This window comes from Crocodylus siamensis, chromosome 2, assembly GCF_052110815.1.
Source record: "Crocodylus siamensis isolate JL-2025a chromosome 2, ASM5211081v1, whole genome shotgun sequence".
NCBI classification, from domain to species: domain Eukaryota; kingdom Metazoa; phylum Chordata; order Crocodylia; family Crocodylidae; genus Crocodylus; species Crocodylus siamensis.
Window position 1 is genome coordinate 294,297,444 of NC_143396.1, and position 23,114 is coordinate 294,320,557.

Consider the following 23,114-nt stretch of genomic DNA (forward strand, 5'->3'; position numbering starts at 1 on the left):
CAAGTTCACTGATGAGACTGCCTAGTTGTGGCTAGGTCGGTGGGCTGGACACCAACGAGGACGCAGTTTATGATTAATATGCAATATTTATTTGACTTTAACCTATAAAATATTGACAACTCAAGCAAATGATTTCCTATGTAATACTAATCTATGACAACACACAATAATTAAACAATCAAAGCTGGGGAGCAATGTCCGTTGGGTCACGAGGTTCGGGTCAAGGCCACTTGCTTTCAAAACCATGAGTGGTTTTGGTGAGGCTGGCCAGAACCCTAGTCTCAGACCTGGTCAACGGTTCATATCTCTTAAAAGGTCATTTAACAAACCAAAACATAATCAATCGAGATAACTACAAACAGCTAAACAGGAAATTACATCCGTTGAGTCATGGGGTTCAGGTCAAGGCCCCTTGCTTTCCAGATCACAGACGACCTTGGTGCGGCTAGCCAAGACCCTAGACCCAGACTTGGTCAACGGCTCATCTCTTTTACAGGAAAGACAAACACAAACATAAGTAGCTACAGTCTTACGTGCATGCTTACCACTATAGCAAACAAAAGGAGCGGCTTCATGGCTGGGAACGTTAGTCTGTTTGTGGAGGCCTCCACAATGACCCGAGGCAGTGCTCGGGGTGGGGGTGGTGACCCTGCGGGTGATCGGTCCGCGGGCCCTTTGACACTTGAAGTTACGGTTCGAACTTCCCCCATCAGGGCCTCGTGGCTTTACCCTTTTATACCCTTACTCTTTTTCACTGATTTTTACTGGCCAGTTGTGTTACCTTCCTGCCAGTGTTGTTTACTTGTCAGCAGCCCCTTCCTCACGCAGTCCCCCCATTGTTTTCTGCTTAGCCAGTTATGTTGCAATTTCCTTCCTGCTTCGATGGCAGTTCGATGCGGTTGACGTCCCTGCCTCGTGAGCGTGACAGGGGTCACCCGTCCAGAGGCCTGTGTTATGGCCTAGCATTCTGCCATTTCGCTGCAGCCTGGCCATTCATCTGGGCAGGTGCCCATGACAGACACCAAGCTGTGGAGTAAAGTGAATACACCGGCAGGCAGGGACCACGTCCAGGCAGACCTGGATAGGTTACAGAAGTGGGCGATCTGAACAGGATGCGGTTCAACACGGACAAGTGCAGGGTGCTGCACCTGGGGAGAGGGAACCAGCATTATGGTTATAAGTTAGGGGCTGCCCCTCTCGGCAGCACAGAGGCAGAGAGCGATCTTGGAGTCACGATTGACTCCAGGATGAATATGAGTCGCCAATGCAATGAAGCAATAGGCAGAGCCAGCCGCACCCTGCCATGCATCAACAGGGGCATCACTAACAGGTCCAGAGAGGTCTTGCTCCCCGTCTGTGCGGCACTGGTCAGGCCACAGCTGGAGTCCTGTGTCCAGTTCTGGGTGCCGCACTTCAAGAAGGACGTGGAGAACCTGGAGAGGGTCCAGATGAGGCCACTCGTATGGCTGGGGACCTCTGTGGCCGGCCCTATGAGAAGAAGCTGAGGAACCTGAATCTCTTCCGTCTCCGCAAGAGGAGACTGAGGGGGGATCTTGTGGCTGCCTACAACCTTATCGGGGCCAGCAGCAGGGACTTGGGGAAAGTCTGTTCACCAGGGCCCCCCTTGGAGTCACCAGGAACAATGGCCACAAGCTGAGGGAGGAGAGGTTTAGGTTAGATATTCGGAAGAACTACTTCACTGTAAGGGCGGCCAGAGCCTGCATTAGGTTTCCCAGAGAGGTGGTGCTCTCACCTTGCCTGGAGATCTTCAAAAGGAGACTGGACAGGCACCTGGCTGGGGTCTTATGACCCCTGCCACCCCCAGTGCTCCTTTCTGCCCATGGCGGGGGTGGGACTCGATGATCTGTCTAGGTCCCTCCCGACTCATTGATTTTATGATTCTATGAACACACTCTTGCTGTAATTTGTATGTAAAAGTTGACAACGGTTAGGCTCCTGGTTCACCACAACCCCACCTCCCCCATACCAAGAATAATATTGCCTTCTGTTACTCCTTCATGTACGCTTTTTGGATTAAGGACAGGGACAGTTACTCTGTTTGCACAGTACTTGCATGCCATGGTACTGGTCCAAGACTGGAGTTTCCATGTGCTTCAGCTGTACTAAGTTATACCATAACAGAAAGAGATACTGGACAAATCAAAAAGTTTTCAGATCAGTGCATCACAGTTGGTTTCTGACATTTAAAATTATTAAAATGGACTGACACCATTACATTTTATGTTCTATAAACAGTCACACAAAATACTGAAAGCGTACATAATGTTGCATTAGATGCATTAATTCTGAATGAAACACTGAATGAATAGAAAATCAGATCTGTTTCAGTTACATTTTTGCTTCAATTTGTGCCTGCTCTGTGCAGAGGGGCTAATGACTTTGCAGCCTTTAAATCTACAGTGGGCAAACTGTGGGCTGGCATTGTACTTGTGGCTCTCCAGAAATAGGGTGAAGCCCACCCTCTTCCAGGACTGCAGGCTCAGGTGCCAGGCTTTTGGGGCAGGGGCTGCAGCCACACCACTTACCCTGGAGTATGCCCCAGATGGGGAAAGCCAGAGTCCGATCCTGCTGCCAGTGCCTAACAACTGCTAGCAGGAGATGGGGGGAACAAAACCAGGTCGCTCAGCATCCCTCCCCATGCCCCCTCCCGCTCTCTGGTTCTTGAACTTCAGTGGAGGATCGGATGTGGCTCCCAGGGTCAGCAACTCTGGCCACCCCTGCTCTAGATTGCCTCTCCCAGTTTTTCAGAGTGGCTAATCCAGTGAGGCTTCAGTATGGAAGGAGAGAGCAGCCCTCTACAAAGATCTGATCCCAGCAGTCTTTCCTGCCTGGGCACAGGGAGGCTGGACCTCATGATCTCAAGAGGTCCCTTCCAGCCCCTAATATCTCTGAATCTATGAACTACCACCCCTATGGTTTATACGAATTCAGATGGCATCCTATCAATCATAATTTTCCTATGAAACACTTATTTTATGCAAGTATTTATTTACAAAAATGCTGGAATTCAGTACAGAATATGTAAATTATTATAAAATGAATCCATATAAAACAAAAAAAATAGTACTGCAGCATGTTGGAACAGAATGCTTCATTTGTCAGTGAAGTCTCAAAGATCCTGTAGTTTGCTGAAAATACAAGCAAGAAGCATTTAGGTTTTTAAAACATATATATCATTGTTTTGAAGAAACAGACTTACTTATCCCTGCACTTTTTGATACCTAAAAGGTTTCATTGAGTTTTTAAATACATGACCTGTTTACTGTCAGGTGGTTTGATATTTTCTATCTCTGCATGAATGCTATTATCAGATGGAAACTTATTAAACAAAATCAGAGTTCTACTTAAGGGGAATTTTTACATTTCCCTATAGGCTTTTATTGTGAGTAATTAAATACAAAGTAGATATTGCAAATGTAAACTCCAAGAAACACAGTGCTTTTATTTCACTGGTGCTGTGATTGGGCCACTTTCCAATTACTATTAGATTATAAAGTTCACAGACAGATATAAAATACTGAAAATTAAAGCAACTAAACCAAACCCACTGCAAAATGTGGACGTGATCCTGATCCAAAATATGGCAGAAAGAGCTATACAGTACTGTGATCTAATTTGCTTAAGTTACAATAAAGAAACAATGCAACTAAATCATTACAGCACAGTAAAGTGCAAAACCTTGCATGACTAAAATAAGGGAACACAACATAACAGCATTCCCAAAAAATATTTTTTTTCTTGAACGTAGAGTATTGGGAAGTACATAGTACCTTTTCTTTTTAATTGTGAATTGTTATATCTAACCATCACCCTAATCCCTTTTTAAAAATTTGTAAAATCTGTCTTAATTCTAGACATTCAGAACTCTGAATATATGTATAAACTTGCATATGTATAAAACAGTGTGCACTAGATGTTGGAATATTTGTGGTATAAGATATTTTTAAGATAGCGTGGTGTTTTATAAACAAATAATATCAATACAAATTCACCATGGTTAAAAAGGGCCATTTCTTGCCCTTGGATGTATATGCACAACTGTTATTTGTTTCAATGGGAGTTGCATGTCTGCCACAGAAAACAAAATGTAGCCTTTGCTTCCCTTTCCCTCAGGAGACTCTACATGGCCATATCATATTTTGGAGTAACCACTGACTATTCTTGCTTGCCTCCAGAATGGAAGCGAAGTCAGAAGTGGTCAGATTTGTTATTTGATAATAAAGTCATATACTGGATATATTTACCTGTCTTCAACTGTTTTGCTGGAGGGATAGAACACCTTGAATGAAAATCCACTCTTTGGGAAAGAACCCTGTAATAAAAAAGCAAGGATTCCTGAAGTTATTGTGCCCATAACAAAAAGGTACAGTGTAACTACTACCCCTCTCTGATTTCTTTTTGTAATAGTTAGGCACCCAAGTTCCCCTAATATTAAATATTTCACTGATTACATTTCATTTGAAAAGATATTTCATATCACACTCTGCCAACAGTGTTATGATGACCTTGGTAAAGCATAAAGACAGTCTTACAGGATTTATGCAAATGCAGTCAGCATTGTTGACAGTGAAGGGGTCGTATTTGTCTGCAATGACGATCACATCTGGCACAGGATACACTCTCAAGGTATAGTCATAAGCCCAATATACGGGACTGACATAAAGTGGGAGTGGAGTCAGGTGTCCTTGAGATACGATAGTCTTTACAAACTACAAAGGCAAAAAAAACAATGACGTTAGTTTGGACTATTTTTATAAACCAAAACTCGTGACTGCAATAACTGCAGGTGTCAATTTCCCATAAAAAGCAACTTTGTACTTAAGAGATGTTTTCTTGTAGTTCTCCCTATTTATTAACTAATAATACTGGTAGTAAATAGCACGTGTGTTTCAAAAGCAGTTTCCTGCTTATTTCTGGCGTCAAGCCTTGTTAGTGAAGTAACCCCACAGCCACGTTGTGGACCACACAGTGTCTGAAGGATGTTGTAAGGCTGCTGGCCCATCTCGTCTGCTCAGAAAGAATTGACACTACACCCAGATACTGGTCCAGGCCCTCTCAGGGCTTCAGCTTTCTTTAACAAGAAAACAGTTTAACATAAATTCTACATATAAACCCAGTCTCTTCCCCTTCAGTAGGAACCTAGTTTCTTACAAGTTGCCATTCTCCTGGCCACTTGTGTGAGAATCACTCTGCTGGGAGGCCTGCCACTGGAACCAACCTACTTCATGCATCTGATCCAGGAGCCTCCTGCCCCTGCAGCTGTACCCAACAAAGTCACTTCCTGTCATAGGTCAGTCAGTCACAGGTGAGGTTGAGCCCAATTCCTCATTTTAGGACCAGCCACCCAGTGACAACACCCACCCGCTGCACTATTGAAGGAAGAATTGCACTTTACAAGTGATTCAACAGTTTCAAGAACACTGCACAAGACCTGAAGGTGCCAAAAGGTTTTCAAGCTTTTTTAATTTGCTGACCCCTAGAAAATTTTGAATGGAGGTGCAGGCCCCTTTGAATTGTAAGTGTGGGTATTCATATACTTTTCATTTTTTATAGTCATCTTTTACAGATCACACTTAGGCATAACACCCAGAAGTCTGCGGACCACACGCTGGAAACCTCAAGGGCAAGGATCTTTCCTCCCAATCATTTCTTTTGCATGGACACAAACATAATTTACATATCTGAAATGACATGGACAGAAAAGGTGGACAGTACTAAGAGTGCACCAAAATGCCCCCAGGTCCTGATGGTAAGCGCTGTGCTCTGTAATGTGGAAAGCATCTTTGGCAATATGTATAACAGAAGGGAGAAAGACATGCTTATCACGGATACAGAAAATGAAAACATGTACATTTGTGCCTCTGAATGGATTCTGTTGACAAAAGCTCCACTGATATGCACGGAAGTGAGGGGGAAGCCTCAAAGGAAAGAGAGGAAAATGTACACGTTTTCAGTACTATGACCCAAAAAGGACTATGCAAGCTCAGTCAACACTCTGATCTTCAAATACCCCAAAGCTGGGTGTTGCATCAGTCCCTCATGGGCTTTGGAGACAAAACAGCAGCCTACATACTCCTTCAGGCACAGTATGATTCATGGAACATTTCTGATTTAATTAGAACATGTTTCATCAGATCATTCATTAAATTGGAATCGTTACTCGAGACGTCACAATTTGATTGCTCTGGGGTTATGTCACAGAAAGGATTAAGACTTTCAGTGGAAAAGAAGTAGAAGGAAGTGACCTTTAGAGAAATGCACATATTGCTTTATTGCAAATGTCACTGATAAATTGGTCAAAAGTACAGGAGGATAAACTGTGCTAAACTTTTAATTTAGGAGCCAGACTTCCCTGGCGACATGTACTAAGAGATACTGCCTGCTGGGAAGTTCTGAATTTGTGTACATAGGTGTGTGTGCCCCACCACTGAGACCCATTCAGAGAAGGATGTGAAAAACAACTTATTATACTGTCAGTTACTTCACTGGTAAAATGTTTAGTTATTTTACTATAGAGATTCCTTATTCAATAGTACCATTATATGCAGTGAACCATCTTTACAATACCATTCAGTCACCAAATATTTTAACTATTATGAGGTATTGTTATATTGAGGTGTAGGTCAAAGGATGGGAATTCATAGTCCCCATGTTAAATATAGTAAATCAAAGTGATCTCAAAAAGAAATGTGGGGCATATGTTTAACTTACATGGTTAGGAATATCCAGGTTGCTGCTAGGAAAGTGGACACAGTTTCTGCACATCTTGTTTACTAAATCTTCACGGAAGATGATGATTTCTTGTGTGCAGTACTGTACCCTGATTAGATAATATTGAATTAAGTATTAATTTTCCTGGCATTAGAAAACTGAAATGATAGTTTATGAAAGATGTGATCAAATATTGCAAAATCACTGTCTTTATTACAGCAGCAAAAACATTAGATAAATTACATTGAAAAGACTACCTCCACACCCTGACTTCTCCCATCTCCCCTTTCTCTAGACAGAAAAATGGACATGTTCCATATGAGAAGCCTCTGTTTAATAGTTCTGCTACTGAACTCCTGGGGGAGGAAAGAATCTGGTGTTCTTATACTATTTCTGCAGAGATTTTTTTTTTGGTTAGTGTATGTTTAGGTTCTGAATAAAGTAAAAACAGTTTCTAGGTAAAGTGTTTATTTGACTAATAATATATTTAAAACGTTAACTCCCCAATATTTTTGCTGTAGCTAGCTAACACAGTTTAAAATTTCAGCACATATTTTAAGACTGTTACTTCTGCACTTCAACTGGTCACTCAGTTAAGCAATAACTGTTTTGCTTTCTATGGTTAATATCAAAGTTACATGCTTACCTGCAAGGATTTGTAGTGAAAACTGAAAATGGCACCAGCTGCTTGAATTCCCGAGTGATGCATTCTGCTAGCGGTGGCCTAAATAAATAGCAATAGATTGACTATAAAGGCTGTGTTTATCCTACCAATTTTTTATTAGGCCCAGAAAGTCTCAAAATGTTTAAAACTATAATAAGGCAAATTACCGTGGTAAAATAGGACCAGGACCAGGATCTTCAGGGCCAGGAATGAACACAAATCGGCTGCTGTAAACAGTCAAGACAAATGTTCTATTTATTACACTCATATCTGCAATGATGCACATACAGGCAACGTACTGTGAAGTAACCCACAAAATTGCTCAATTTATGTCATGCCATGGCACCCTGTTCTGGTGAGCAGCTCCAGGCACTTGGAGATTCATACTACAAATTCAGAGCATCTCCCCCACAACCCAGCCCTCCAGACCCTCAAACCTATGTAAAGAGGGCATATAGCCCTACTACTGGGGAAGGAGGCTTTGACAGGCCTGAGAAACAAGAACACTGCAGAAAGGTATTTACAGGATGTCTTTCCTTTTATGAGACTAGTGGCTGGGAAGAACGGTGAGGAGGAGGTAATTCTGTATCAGTATTTCTGAATCTTTGTGGGGTTTGCACAGCTTGAAGGCCTTCAGTTACTTTCACGGACTGTAGATATGTTTTCATGCATAAGAGGCCCCAGGTCTTGGAATTTGTATGACCAGCCCCCATTGCTTTCAAAGGGCTTCAAGGGAGGCATGAAGGAAGCAGAACTAGACAGTCGTGGGAAAAAAAGTTTATGAAAATATAACTGGTTAAAGTCAAAAGTTAACAGCCTTTAAAATTAACTTGATTTAAGTTAAATATTTCCACTTCCAACTAATTAAAAGGGAAGTTAAACAGGGAGTAACTTAAAAATTAAGTTGATTTGTGAGAAAAGCGTGAAACACGGTGAATTACCTCTTAGCATCATTTTACATTTTCAAATACAATGAGTGGGTTTCTTTTCCAGAAGCACACAGAAGCCCACTAATTTACTTGGTACTCAGCCTGCTTTACCTGAAAACAACGTTATACTTGTCACAGTTTTCAGAATAACAATTTACCAGCACCTATGTAATGTTAGATCCCTCTCACCCCTCTCCATGTGAAGTACTTTGTAACAGTCATATAAGTATACCAGAACAACAGAAAGGAGATATTCATAGCCAGGTGACAAATAAAAACTATTTCAACAGAAAACCTCTGTTGTTACTTTTTGAACAAGAAAAATTGTAACAAAAGGGTATGAAATACATCTGAATTAGAAATAATGACAGTGTCTGAACATCAACCTTAGACTGAAATGAGAAAAGCAGTTTAAACGAGAGAAAGACTGTTCAGCTGCATAGCAGAGACTGTTTAAACATGCTTATTGCACTTCAGCAAAAGCTGCATTTCAAAATTTACATCCAACAATTTTCCTCTTCTGTCTTGCAAAACTAAGCCCCACTACTGAACAAGCACTCTACATGGGCAGATTAGGGAATGCTTGTGTTATAACACGTAAATAGTTTTTTTCATAGTAGGTGACATCTCAGGTAATTTTCCCACAGCTGAGAACAGGTAGACAAGGTTCTTTAAGTGAATCTGATATCTTTTATTAGACCAACTTAAATAATTGGAAAACAATTTTTAAGCAAGCTTTCAGGTTCAAAAACCCTTTGTCAGGCTAAGGAAGTCTCTGCAGCTGGTATTTCCTCTTCCTGGATGGAGTGAAAAGTAAAGAAGCCCGGGGCTGGGCTGGGCTGCATACAAGACAGGCAGGCAGTGAAGATGTAGACTGAGTCGTCAATGGGTGGGAGACAGGCCGGGGGGCAGGGAAGAGAAGGGGGATGAACAGCGGAGAAGTACCTGGGGAGTTAGATGTTAGGCAGGTTATATAACGTCATAAATTCAATGTCTATATTTAGTCCATGATTTTTAGTATCCAAGAGGTTGATGAAGTGGTGTTCATAGGCTCATCTGAAGAACTGCTGCAGTACAGAATAAAACCCTCCACAAATCGCACACTGCTGGTTATAACACATCACCCCTCCCTCGAACCTGTATGGAAAATCCTCAAACAATTGCAACCCATACTAGAAAGAGACCCTATTCTTAAAGCGATCCTCCCAGAGTCACCCACCCTAGCCTTCAAACAAGCACCAAACCTCACTAACCTCATTACCAGAAGCAAACTTCCTCAGGCCCAGAACACACCGAATGGATCCAGAGCATGCCATGACAAGAAATGCAAAACCTGCCAACACATCTCCACCACCCCCACAATTACTATACCCCACAACAGAGCCATCAGCATTCCTGGATCTTACACCTGCACCTCCAGAAATGTAATACATCTCATCCAATACACCAAATACCCTGATGGAAAATACGTAGGAGACAGAACAGCAACTGCGCACCAGAATGAATGCACACCAGGAATCTCTCAAAGACAGGACTACCCAATTACCAGTGGGGGCACATTTCTCACAAGAAAACCACTCTCTCTCCAGTCCCTCAGTCCTGATCCTCGAAGGGAACTTACCAAACACTTCCCAGAGATGAGCCTATAAACTCAACTTCATCAACCTCCTGGATACTAAAAATCATAGACTAAGTATTGACATTGGATTTGTGACATATTATAACCCGCCTGACATTTGACTCCCAGGTACTTCTCCACTATTCATCCCCTTCCCTCCCCCTCCCCACAAGCCTGTCTCACCCACTGACTCCTCAGTCTACATCTTCACCACCTACCTGTCTTGCATGCACACCAGCCCAGCCTCTGGCTTCTTTACTTTTCACTCCATCCAGGAAGAGCAGACACAAGCTGCAGAGACTTCCTAAGCCTGACAAAGGGTTTTTGAACCCAAAAGCTTGCTTAAAAATTGTTTTCCAACAATTTAAATTGGTTTAATAAAAGATATCAGATTCACCCTAAGAACCTTGTCTGCCTATGTCTTCAGACCAACACGACTACAACCTACACCCCTGTCACAGATGAGAAGTAACGCTCAACGTCTTGGGCCCTGGGCTGCTGGTTCTGATCTTCATTAAAATTAAAAAAGTCATCATCTGCTTCACCCTCACTACTTGCTCCCACTCCTACTGGGATCAATGTCTCTGCTTGCTTGTGCTTGTTCCCTCTCCTGCAGCCAACTAGCTGCCCTGTTGACTTCTGCAAATACACAGAAAATGCCAGCATGAACTAAAGAGCTACTCAATACAGCTCACAAAGACACTCTCATGGACCCAGAGGGACAGACTTCCATCTTCAGCTCCCTCTGTGCAAAAATGAAGTTTGTTTCCTACCTATGGGGACTTTTTACCATCTTGTACCATCTACACTTTTACCAGAGCCTGACTAAGGGCCTTTGATCCCAAAAGCTTGCAGAAAAGGACAATTTTCTTGCCATTTTCCAGTTGGTCTAATAAAAGGTATTTTGAAACCAAGAGTTCTAGTTTTTAGCATGAACTAAGGAACTCTGGGACTTGTAGTTCTTAAGAGACCATCTCTCATAGGAAGGCACACTATTCTCTGTCTCTCACACAAGAAGTCCTAGAGTTTCAATAAAGAAATATCATTCCATGTAAATCTTAGAGAGTGGCTGTGTCAGGAAAAACTCTGGGAAAGCCATATTTCAATTTTTTTAACTTATACTTTAAAAAAAGTTAAAGTTAACCTTTTTTTAAACTAGTTAAAAGTTGACAGCTGAAAAAATTTAACTAGTTAAAGTTAGCCATTTCTTTAACTTTATAACTAGTTAATTCCCATGACTGCTCCTGGAGAAAAAAGTCCAGAGATAGAGAATTGGTTTCACTTTTATTCAAATATTCAATCACTGTAAAAAGCCGTTAGAGGCTCAGTCAAAACCTTATACACTTCCAAAATAATGATATGGCCTTCTTTCAAGGCATGGAAGACTCCATGATCACAAATAGCCTATACTATTTAAGAAACTTGTGGTCTTTAATTTTTGAAAGCCAGTAGCACTATTCTGTTAAAATTTTTCACACAGCAAACATTATTGTTGCACAAGAGTTGGACACTTACCTTTTATGAATGTTGGGATATTCACAAATTATGTCTGCAAGAGTCTTCAGGGAACCTAGAGTCAGAAAAAAATGCAGAGGTTCTTTTTTTTTTTTTTTTTTTTTAGGATATTGTACCTGGCTGGACAATCGGTTTACGCAAGTTTTGGATAGTAAATGGAATGTAATATGTCAAATTCCTGTCACTTTTAAAAACAATTTTTTTTCACTATTAAATTGCTTTCATCATTAATATGTTGCCCACTTTAATTAGCAGTAAATATGCCTACAGACTTACATACCTTTCAGTGACTGAATCTGATTATTCCCATACGGAGCAGATGAAAAATTTCCACAAAAGAAAAAGCAAGTTGGAGGTGCAGCAGAATAACCTGGGAAAGACACATGAATCATTTGTCACAATTACTTTGTGCTTTACTATTTCTCACTGATGAACAGCTTACCTTCTCATCCATTTCATTAGGGTCAGAAACTTGGACAGTGCTTTGTCACTGCTAGTGCAGATATACAATTTTTTAATTCAGGAATTTAGTAGATGAGTTGGAAACAGAGAGGACTAAGATGTACCACTTTATTAACAGAAAATCTTCTATTACCACTATCAATGACAGGGTCTATTTCACCTTCAAGGGGAACAGATTTGGTCACTGGTTAGCAGACACAAGAAATCACAGATGATAATTATACCAAATATATAAAAACATAACACAATTTTAAAAGCATATTATTTCTCTTTAAAATATTATGAAAGGCAAATGTATAGATATATTGTATATATCTTATATACATATGTACACCCCCCTCTTTAACAAGAGGGAATTTCAATACTTTATAAATGAATTGGTTACACCAAGGGAAATGAATTTAGCTCCTAATCATTCTCTCTCATAAAAAGAAAAATATTTCTGTAGGTTTAAAAATGTGTAATGTATTAGCCTTTTGTGTAAGTCCTACTCTTTAATCTAATTTTTGAAGCAGCGAAGTTGTTAGATACATCTTGAAAAGTATGACTCAGTACAGTAGCATAGGGATGCAGAAAGGCACTCCTGCGGGCAGAGGAGCAGCAATTTCCACTTTCTGTGTAATCACAATTGTGATCATGTAGCTACTGGCAGCAACCGCTTTTTTCCCCTACCCCAAAGTCATTGTCCTGTTCACCCCACCCTAGTTATGCCATTAACTCAATATAACAGCTTCACTGACTAGAGTCCCTTTATCACATGTAATCTGAAGTTTATTCACTTCACTTCAAGGTTGCTATCAATATTTGTCATAGTTTCACAGTTGGTAGGGTTGGAAGGGAACTCTGCCAGCCTGCAAGAGAAAACCTGCAGTTTCCTACATTTTTCTCCTTTAAAGGAGAATCCATTTTTAAAGTTTGTTCATGACCCTTTCATATATTCTTGCAACCCACTTTTGGGTCACAACTCATTGCTTGAGAAACAGTGATTTAGTCTGAGCCCCAGCTCAAAGCAGGACCAGCCCCAACCAGATCATCCCAGCCAGGGCTTTGTCTACCTGGGTCTTAAACACCTCCAAGGATGGAAACTACACCACCTCTCTGGGTAACCTGTTCCAGTGCTTTACTACCATCCTAGTGAGAAAGTTTTTTCTAATATATGACCTCAACTTCCCTTGCTGCAACTGGAGCCCATTGCGCCCTGTCCTGCCATCTGCCCCCACTGAAAACAGTCCAGCTACCTCCTCTTTGCAACCGCCCTGCAGGGAGTTGAAGGCTACTATCAAATCCCCCCTCAGTCTTCTCTTCTCCAAACTCAATAAACCCAGTGCCCTCAGCCATTCCTCACAAGTCGTGTGTACCAGACCCCAAACCATTTTCATTGCCCTCCACTGGACTCCAACTTGTCCACATCCTTTCTGTAGTGGGCCTCCAAAACTGGATACAGAACTTGAAAAAGTAAAGGTTTTTTAAACAAAACTTTATAAATGTTTCAATGTTAGTGAACTGGCGTAATGCTCAGGGAAAGTTTTCCATGTGCCAACATAACACTATTACCACACTATGCAAAATGGCCATAATCCAAAACAAAAGAGGTATGAAGTGACACGTGGAGAGGTTTGCAAACTCAAAACTTTTTGCAAAAATGCAACATTTTCTAACCTGTTAAGAGAGTGATCCAAATAAGAAGGATAATACCAGTTGTGAAATGCAGCAGCAGCATCTTAGAGCAATGGTTCCCAAACTTTATAGATAAGTTTACTGTCAACCCTCAACATTTCTGGCAGACCCCCGTGCACCCTTGTCATCAAACTTTTAATTGTTTGAATCAGCTGACCAGCTGCAGACCACCAATGGCCCATAAGCCAATGTGGAAACACGTGACTTAGAGAATGGTTTGGGCACAGGTTTGGTGAGGCACTATGAAATATCACACATACAAGACCTCCCTCTATTTCTCTCTCTGAAGACTGTTCAGTGACATGTTCATGATGACGACAGCAAGACCTCTAAAAGCAGACAGTCAGTAACTACATGGCCACTGGACTGTCATTGCTTTGTCTGCACCTGAAAGCTTGCAATTAAAGACTTTTTCGGCAAAGAATAAATAAATAAATAAATAAATCGGGCTGGTCTAATAAAAGTTATCACCTCTGCCACAAGTCCTGATTGCTTTTCTTAGCATCTGTTTAAAAATGCCAGATTGGTTTTAGTAATACACCTTTAAATAAAAATACTAGCACTTCTTGGCAAAACAGCATGTTTAAACTGCTCGGGCACCAAGCTATACAAAGCCAATTAGGTTAAACCTCCTTAAGAATCACATAAAAAAAACAGAATATTTCACCTACCTGAAAACATAGTGTGAAGCTTTTCTAACACTTCTGCTTGGTCCAGCCAAACATCAGAAACAAAGACAAACATGGCATCTACATTTTCATCTTCCAGTTGTTTCAGTTTTGCAGATGCTTTTACTGAAGTTGAGCAAGGTCCTCCAAAAAAGTTTATGTTCCCGTAATATGCCCTTCATAATAAAAACATTTTTGTCATTTTTGAGCTAATCCCATTTTCTTCCTAAATCACTCCTGTTTCTGACTCATTCCCCATCACTATAAACTTTTGGTATATAAATAACCCTAACTAGAAAATGAACTTTTGTGCTGCATGTGTGCATGTGTATAGAAAGAGGATCATGAAGTTTTGCCTTGTCATCCTTTATCAATGGTCCTGGCATTCTTCATATTCATCCCCTTTTTCCCATTCCCTTGCAGTAGTTATCCAAAACTCGAAGCCCAAAGGGCTTAGATCAGCGATGCCAACGTTTTGGCCCTGAGGGCCAGTGCCCAGTCTGTCTGCATGTCAAATCCAGCTAGTGGACTAGCTCTGGTGTGCAGGATGGGGCAAGGTATGGTGGGGCCAAGCCAGCTGCATAGAGGGGGCACCTGATCTCCCAGGGAGAGGGAGTGGGGCTCAGTCCAAATCCAGGTGCAGGGGGGTAGGAGCGGAGAAGGGGATGTGGTCAGGCCCCAAGTGGGCTGTGTGTGTTTGGGGTGGGAGGAATCTTAAAAATTTGGCAGTGGGGGGAGGAGAGGAAGTATTAATTGCTGCTGCTCCACCACTGCCAGATTTCCTGACCTGTGGGGAACCCCAAAGGCTAGACTGGCCCACAGGCCAGGGCTTGAGCATCAGCATATAGTACTTAGATCATCATCAGTACTATAACACAAGTGGCCCTATCCACTGGCCACTGAAAGTCTTCCCTTAATGCAACACACTTCCAGTCATATCCAAACAGACCAGCAAGTCCAGCTTTGCTTTCCGATTTTTATTTTTAAAAGACAGACATACACATGATCGAATGCTATACAAATAACAATACTGGCCATTTGTAGAAATGCTCAGCTTTCTAAACCGTGTTAACTGATTTGCACCACGTGGTTAAAATCAAATTTCAATTCAAATTAAGGGTTAAATGGACAATCATTGACAGCCCCTTAACAAATCCAGCCTCTCTGTCTTATGCAGGTTGGAAGTAATTAGGAGGCAATAATCAGCCTATTTAAGCACTGCTATGCTGTAGTTATCTTCAGTGCTGTGCAGCTGACCTGATACTTACTCAGGGTGAGGTGGTATTGGCACATTTGACCTTGTGAAGGTGTTGCTTTGTGCCTCAGCCTCAGTTATATTGCAAAAACCCAACTGAGTTTCCCTTGAGGAGACTGATACTTGCAATGCTTATCCGACTTCCTAGACCTTTTTTTTCTAAAAGCAATGCTGTATATACATGTTAATTAATACAGTTTACATTGCCTAATTCAGACTGCCCTAGTCTACATTAACTTTAATCCTCATTCAATGAGGATTAGTTAATTCAGACTGGAGCTAATTTGAATTTGGACTACAGATGTCCCCACATGAGAGCTACTGTCCAAATTAAACCTAGGAAAATGTAACATCTATAAACAGACATTATCGTTTTAAAGTGACTTCATCTCCCCGGCTTTTAGCTATGGCATGTTATAGTGTATTCTTGCTGTTTCAGGTAATGTAACTTGCAGCTGTATTTGAGGGTTTGGGGAAATTCACTGAGTAAATGACTACCTGTGAGCACAGGGGACTGGATTTGATAGCACAGTAGGTGCCTTCCAGCTCCATGTTCCTATGTTAAAATATGAAGTCAGAATGAAATCATTAAAGTCAGTTTTATACCTTGTGGTAGCTGAAGGCTCAGTGGGTGGAAATCCAAAAGCATTCACATGAAATACTTGATCCTCATACCAACCTAGAAGGTTTTAAAAAATGGAAATACTCTTTAGTATCTTTAGTGACACTGTACCTTATTTTAAAATTGCTCCTTCTGTGTAAAGAACAAGAGTACAGAATAAGAAAGACAATTTAGCCAAACAGCCATCCCTTCTTTTATCTTCCATTTACTTTATTAGAATATTGTTTTTAAAACAACTTTATACTGGTACATTACCATAAAATAAGAGGGTGATACGATATATGTTGTTATAATGCATGTTGGGGTTACAGCTATTTATGAATTAAAATCCTTCTAACAACAGATTTCTAAATCATGCCACCATAAAAGTTTACTACAAAACATCTGAGTCCCTAGCCATACAAATCCTTGATAAAAATGTGCCTTTCTAACAAGTCCCATCAAGACGTCTGAAAGACTGGGACTCTGTCAACAAAACACAGTATTTTCAATGTTGTTGAATGTTTTACTCAATTATTAATTTGTTCTACAATTTATAATTTAACTATGTTTCTTTTCATGAATGTCCTATCCACACAAACCAAGGACCCAAGCCTGAGAGATGCTGAGCAGCTCTAGATACAGTTGACTTCATGGGAATTGGATGTATCAAAATCTCCAAGAGATCCAAGTTCAGGATCTAGTTTCCAATCACCCATCCAGTCCAGGGACAAGTCCCACGAACATAAACAATGACATAAATCTTTCACTTTTTTTGACACCCCCCCCCGAGAATATATTGTTATTGCAACAGTCCAAAGAGAAGAGATAACACATTAATAATTAACAAAAAACATCTACTTTACCTTCAGCCAAAACAAAGCATGACTCGGTGTACAAGCCGCTGTGGAACTGGTGCAAAGCAGTTAGGGAATGATACTCTTGTTATATGGGAGCATGTTTTGTTTCAAAACCCTTTTAAATCTAGGTTTTCTAACTAAAGTTTGTTTTGTTTTGGTGTAAATAAGGCCAGAAACACTGGAGGCTGCACAAGACTCAAGTGATCATCTGGTAGCTGGCAGGATAAATCTCATGGGAATAGGAAGGTGAATTCTAACACATGGCAAAAGGTCCTTTCTGAAATATTTTTTAACTATAGCAACTCAGTTACTAGCATGGGGAAAAGGTAAGTTTGCAGCAAAACATATCCTTTAAAAAGTAATTTCCAAATTATATCATTTTGCAGCATTTTTCCCTGAAATTTTCTTAAACCCTAAAGTGACATCTAAAGGATATTGCTTTACTAAGCTCCAGCTGGACAACCCCTGTAGGATCTTCCAAAAAAAATTTTCCCTACAAAACAAAACAAAAACCCCCAGTATTAAATCCACATTCTATACCACTGGGTCAATATAAATATGCTATCATTTTCTAGAAAGATGCAAAATGAAGTGCACACTATGTTGGAATCTTCCAGAATCAAAGAGAAGCAAATTAGATATAATTTCCCAGCAAGTACCATTTAGTTACATGCCAGAAAAGACATTAGGAGAAAATCAATCTTTCCCCTACATTTGGTAGGTATGACTTGCTAGTTTACAAGTTATAATTTCAGCTAACTAGAAAAAAGAGATTATTAAATGCTGTATCATAAACAATGTCTATGGAGTTTATGAAAAATTAGACACAGAAAATAAACAAATATGGTTTTAAGGCATGAATGCAATCTCAACGAGGGAGATAGATTTAACATTACATAGACTCCTGTCCCTTTGTTCATAGAACAACATGTAACTAACCACTGTTTACTAATTGGCAAATTCCCTTTATTTAAATGTTGGACAAAGGAGATATCACACTCAACCTTCCAAACCATTTTCAAAAAATGGATTACCCAGCCAGGAAAAAAAAAAAAAAAAATCTATCCCTGGCTTCTTCATAAAAAAATAAAAAATGATTTGCTATTGTGTTAGTCCATGAAAAACAAGCCAGTTCCCAAAACCAAGCCTTCAACTGTACAGCTCCGCCATTAGCCAAAATATTGTCTTAGAGACAGAACCAGAGCTGTTTTAAGCATAGCACTCATATTTTATGGTTTTGGCCCCTATAAAGGAGAAAATACTTATTGAATTTAGTCAAGAGAAAGCCTGTAGGTTATTTACATTTAGAAAACACTTCAGTTTCAATTTGACTAGAGCTTTGAAAAACACATATCAGAATAGGCTTCCAGCTTATGCATCTAGGAATGATTTAAACAAATGAGCTTATTTTTAAAACATTGTGAAATTAGAGAATCAAAACAACTTATCTGATAAAATATTTTATTTATAAGTTTACCCTTTAACTGCTGCAGAGAGAAGGTATTTTGATTTTTGTTTCTTCTCTAAATCAAATTGTGTATGCATATGCACTGAAAAGTTCACAAAAACATATTTCAAGGTTCTGTAGATAAAATTAAAATAGCTCTAATAACTGGTGATAACTTACTAATCAAATTTACATTAAGTTGATGTGCTCTGTATTCTGAAGAGAAAAATAATTATCCTCTTACATAAATTATTAATGCTTCCTAAGAAAGTGTCCTATTTAAAGGACTGGTGTTACGAAAGTCAGTGAGAGTTTTGCCATTTACCTAAGTAGGAACAAAATCAAGATATCAGTGATGTATTTAGGCCATCTCATAAAACTTCCGTAGTTTACTGAAAGCAGAGCAACTCAAAAGAGTCCCAATAAAGTGTGACCTACCTCCTTCAGCTGGGTTATCATTCCTAGAACAATCACTTCCCCAATTTTAGCTGTATTGCCAAGCAGAGATTCTATTGTTTTAAGCTGGAAACAAAGACAGTAAATAAGAAGAGATTTAAATAATACCTTTCATAAACCTGTTCTTAAGTAAGGAAACTAAGTTGCTATATAGTGCATGCTGCAACTTACATACTTAAGTTAGTTATTATATGGCTCGGACTTATTAGAAGTGTGAGGATACATTTCTCAGTGTCAAATACACAGAATTAAGGGGAGAAAACCTTTAAGCATGCATCAAAAATAAGGAAATAGGAGACATTTATTTAAAAAATGGACTAAAATGGAATACATTGGGCCAAATCCTGCCACTGAATAAATGTGTCAACAGTAGCAAGACAAGGTTATTTGGATAAATGTGATATCCTTTATTAGATCAACTAAATAGTTGAAAAAAAGTTATCTGCAAGCTTTTGGGCACAAACGCCCATCTCAGGCATTGGGAGAATCTGCTGCTGTTAACAGTAACTGTGATGGTCTAAAGACCTAAGACAACAAGGTTCTTTGGGTAGAGGTGATCTCTTTTACTAGACCAACTAAATAGTTGGAAAAAAATGTTCTTTGCAAACTTTTGGGCACAAGCACCCTTCTTCAGACCTGAAGAAGGGCGTTTGTGCCCAAAAGCTTGCAAAGAACAGTTTTTTCCCCAATTATTTTGTTGGTCTAATAAAAGATACCACCTCTACCTGAAGCTCCAATAGCTCTGAATTTGTGAACACAGTGCTTTTAAAAAGGAGAAATGGGTGGTAAAAAACAAGTATAATGGAAGCACTTCTCTTTGCTTCCTGTTAAAAGCCTGCTCTTTGTGCTGAATTGTGCCCAGTTATGAATTTTTCCATCACGCTGACCAAGACAATAATTAAACTCATCTTCACTTACTCTCCGTATACTGGGATTAAAATGTAGGTACCAAGGGGGAATGTAACGTATCACATCATCCATCACATTCCTGTGTCACCCCAAGAAAATACTATTTTTTACCTGGAATTTGTTCCTGCTGTCATCAGGTTGAGCACCAATCACAGAGGGAGTAAACAACTCATGTCTACGAGTCCTCTAAATAAACCAAGATTAATGTAATCTAGTTAAAAATGATCACCACCAAAAAAGGATTCACTAGGAAAGTTATGCAAAATATTACCTTTATTCCATTTTAAACAACCACTTTTGATCTAGAGAACACAATACATTTAATTAAGGATTTACTTCCAAATAACAAACCATAACACCGACCAGTTAATGAAGCACAGGTTTGGGAGGTAACTTTTTAAAGCCATACAAGATGCGTCATTTATAATTAGGAGTCCCCAGTTGGGGAACAGGCCCCTCCCTATATGCTAAATGATATATAGAGACCCATGTAAGAGAAGCAGTAAATGCATAAGGGGCTTATGTTTTAGAAAGTTAACCACAGACATGTTTGAACAACTGGGATTGACATTTACCACGCGACATTTTTTAAATTAAATTGCAAAGAGCATAAAGAAAATTTATCAGTATCACAGCATCATTCTTTGGTTTATATGGCCTGTATGCAGCTGAACATTTTTAAACGCTTGATGAAAATAAGCGTAGCAAAAAATAAATTCATTCCCCCCCTAAAAAAAATTCAAATAGTTTGCATCGCATCACAAACCAAACCACATTAACAATCCACAGGTTAATGAATGCCAGACTAAAAATAAGTAAAATATTTCTCAATTTAAAGATTACCATATTTACTCAAATCCAAGATGATTACCCCCCACCCCCCATCTTGGTTATGTGTACAGAGTGGAGGAAGGGGGGCAGGAGGCTGCTGCAGTTTGACTCCAGCCCTCCTCCTTCCCCCAGCCTGCCCTTGCAGCCTCTACCCCCTCTCCCCCTCCTTACAGTTGGGCACGGCTCCAGCTCCATTCACCCCTGGGGCATGGAGCATATGGAAACTTCATCTCCTGCCCAGCCAACCAGGAATGGTGCAGTTCTGACCCCAGGACACTGCTGCGGGGCCAGGCAAGGGCTGCATTTCCCTGTGCTCCATGCTTGGGGAATGGAACTAGGGCCATGTCTGACGGGGGTGGGGCAGAGGCTGTAAGAAGCAGGGGGGCAAAGGCTACAGGAGGCAGGCATGGGGGGGCATGCAGCAGAGAGTATAGGCACCGTGGGTATGGGGTAAGGGGCAGGCTGCAGGAGGACGAAGTCAGGGTGGGGAAGAGACAACAAGGGACTCTCCCCACCCCAGCCGCCTGCCCGCTGCTTTCCCTGCTGTAGCTATGGGAGGGACTTAAGAGGACTTTCTAAAACTTAGATTCTATACCTGGAAAATTATAAACAAATTTATACATTTTCTATGTACAGAATCAAATTACTGGGGGGTCATCTTGGACTTAATTAAATCAGGTAATCTGTTCAGAGATCTGATAAACAAGAAGGAGCAGGTTCCATTGCCAAAGCCATCTACTGAAAACACCTTGCTTCCAGGATTCAATCACTATGAGGAAAATGGTCCCCAGTCTACTGCAAATATCATGATCTTGCCTATGAAAAATGATGGCCTCTGTTCCGTATCACCTAGAACCACACAGATGAGAACCAGTGTGTTGAGCTGTATTAAGTACAGTTCATGGAGCCTACAGAGTACACTCACATGCACAAATTTTCCTGATTCAGATTAGTCCATCTGCATTACTTAAAGCTTCCAATAAGTCCAAATGAAGCACGTTGTACGAGTCCCATCAGGTGGTGACAGAGTGGATCCTGCACTACTAGCTGAAATTAGTTAGTAATTCTGGGACCTGTTATTACCAACCAAGGTGCAGGCTGCCATGTCATCTGGACATGAAGCTTGTTATTATCAGGCCATGGCCTCGAACTTGGGGCCTCAACCTGTCCAACATGGCTGCGCTTCCCAGGCTGCTACCCTATGGCTGATTGACAAAACTGATTCAAGATGGGCTGAAACCTCCAGCAGGGCCTAACCCCACCAGAGTGGCTGGTTGGCATCAGCCAATCTTCCACTTTCCCCATATAAACCCCTACGCAGGAAGTGGAAGGGCAACAGGGCTCAACTCGAACCCAGACCACTTTGCTGCTCTCTTTGGCTTATGCTCTGACTCTCTGCTTGATCTCCTGGCCTCCGGACTTGGCCTGTTGCTAAACCCTGCTCCCAGACTGACCTATTGGCTTCCTAATCTGGCTTGTCCCTGGATTCTGCTCACTCCTCCTGACCCCGGTTGGTACCTTGATCCCCAATGGCCGCCCAGGTCAGTTATTTACAATTTCCCTTGAATTTTAAAAAGTTGAAGATAGATGCAGTTTGACACATTCAGCACTGACTGTTGTTATTCTGAATGCTATTCACGGTTTACTCTTTAAACATGACACTAAATAAGATACTGATACACATCAGAATCCCATAGGCTGCAAAATTTCAAAGGAAAGTCAATGCAATTTGGTATATATCCTGACTTTTATTAAGTTGACAACTAAGGGCAACACTAGCAGCCCACATCATTGATGCCTTGCTCTACGTATTATGATCTGTCTCAAAACGCTGCACTTCATTCTTGTCTTTCATTAAAAGAAGTCAAAACCTTTTTCTTACCTGATGCAATATAGTATATCGTTCACGAAACAACTCTGCTTTATCCCTGGCGGTTCCAAATAAATTTGGTGGAGGACAGCTGGTCATTGATAGACTGGAAAAAAATTTAAGTCATGCTTAAACCAGACACAATCAAAAAACAATAACGATTTATTAATCTAAATCTCTAAGGAAGTAGGAAATTACAGTCGTCAGCGTTATTACATATAATTATATTATTTGTGCAATGAGAGTTTTCTGCTAGAGATCTTTATGCTTATGCATAGTGACAATTACACTAATCTCCCTGTTTTTAACCTTGTCATCTTGCAGATCTACATTATGTCTTTCTAGTGGAATAGCATTTTCCAGAACTCCATTCTATAAATGGCTTAAATAAAGGTATTATCTTTCCTCTGATGTAACACGTTTTAATGGGACTCTCACATCCTCCTCCCCAACCTCTGAATCTATAGAATGGGATTCAAAATTAGATTTCTACAGCAAACACGTAGAATGCTTTTACTAGTCCAGCAGAATCCTAAACTAAACCTAACAGAGTTGCACTTCAAAGGAAAATAGATATATTTTCTTCACAATGATCAGCTAACTGGAAAAAAAAAGATTAT

The 23,114-nt window shown here is 40.4% G+C and overlaps 1 protein-coding gene across 2 annotated transcripts in view; it reads right to left on the reverse strand.

Moving 5' to 3' along the window:
- Positions 1-66: 66 nt before the first annotated feature.
- The window catches only part of POLE2 (DNA polymerase epsilon 2, accessory subunit), a 30,153-nt gene continuing 7,105 nt past the window's right edge, over positions 67-23,114 (reverse strand). For both annotated transcript variants that reach the window (XM_090034436.1, XM_090034437.1), the window contains exons 5-19: positions 22,507-22,600; positions 19,905-19,979; positions 18,867-18,950; positions 17,418-17,474; positions 16,988-17,036; positions 16,127-16,199; positions 14,269-14,441; positions 11,739-11,828; positions 11,459-11,513; positions 7,564-7,623; positions 7,379-7,456; positions 6,733-6,841; positions 4,554-4,730; positions 4,266-4,333; positions 67-3,149 (exon numbers count right to left, since the gene is read on the reverse strand). In XM_090034436.1, coding sequence (XP_089890562.1) covers positions 3,131-3,149; positions 4,266-4,333; positions 4,554-4,730; positions 6,733-6,841; positions 7,379-7,456; positions 7,564-7,623; positions 11,459-11,513; positions 11,739-11,828; positions 14,269-14,441; positions 16,127-16,199; positions 16,988-17,036; positions 17,418-17,474; positions 18,867-18,950; positions 19,905-19,979; positions 22,507-22,600 — 1,261 coding nt within the window. In that variant the 3' untranslated portion in view covers positions 67-3,130. The remainder of the gene's footprint in view (positions 3,150-4,265; positions 4,334-4,553; positions 4,731-6,732; positions 6,842-7,378; positions 7,457-7,563; positions 7,624-11,458; positions 11,514-11,738; positions 11,829-14,268; positions 14,442-16,126; positions 16,200-16,987; positions 17,037-17,417; positions 17,475-18,866; positions 18,951-19,904; positions 19,980-22,506; positions 22,601-23,114) is intronic.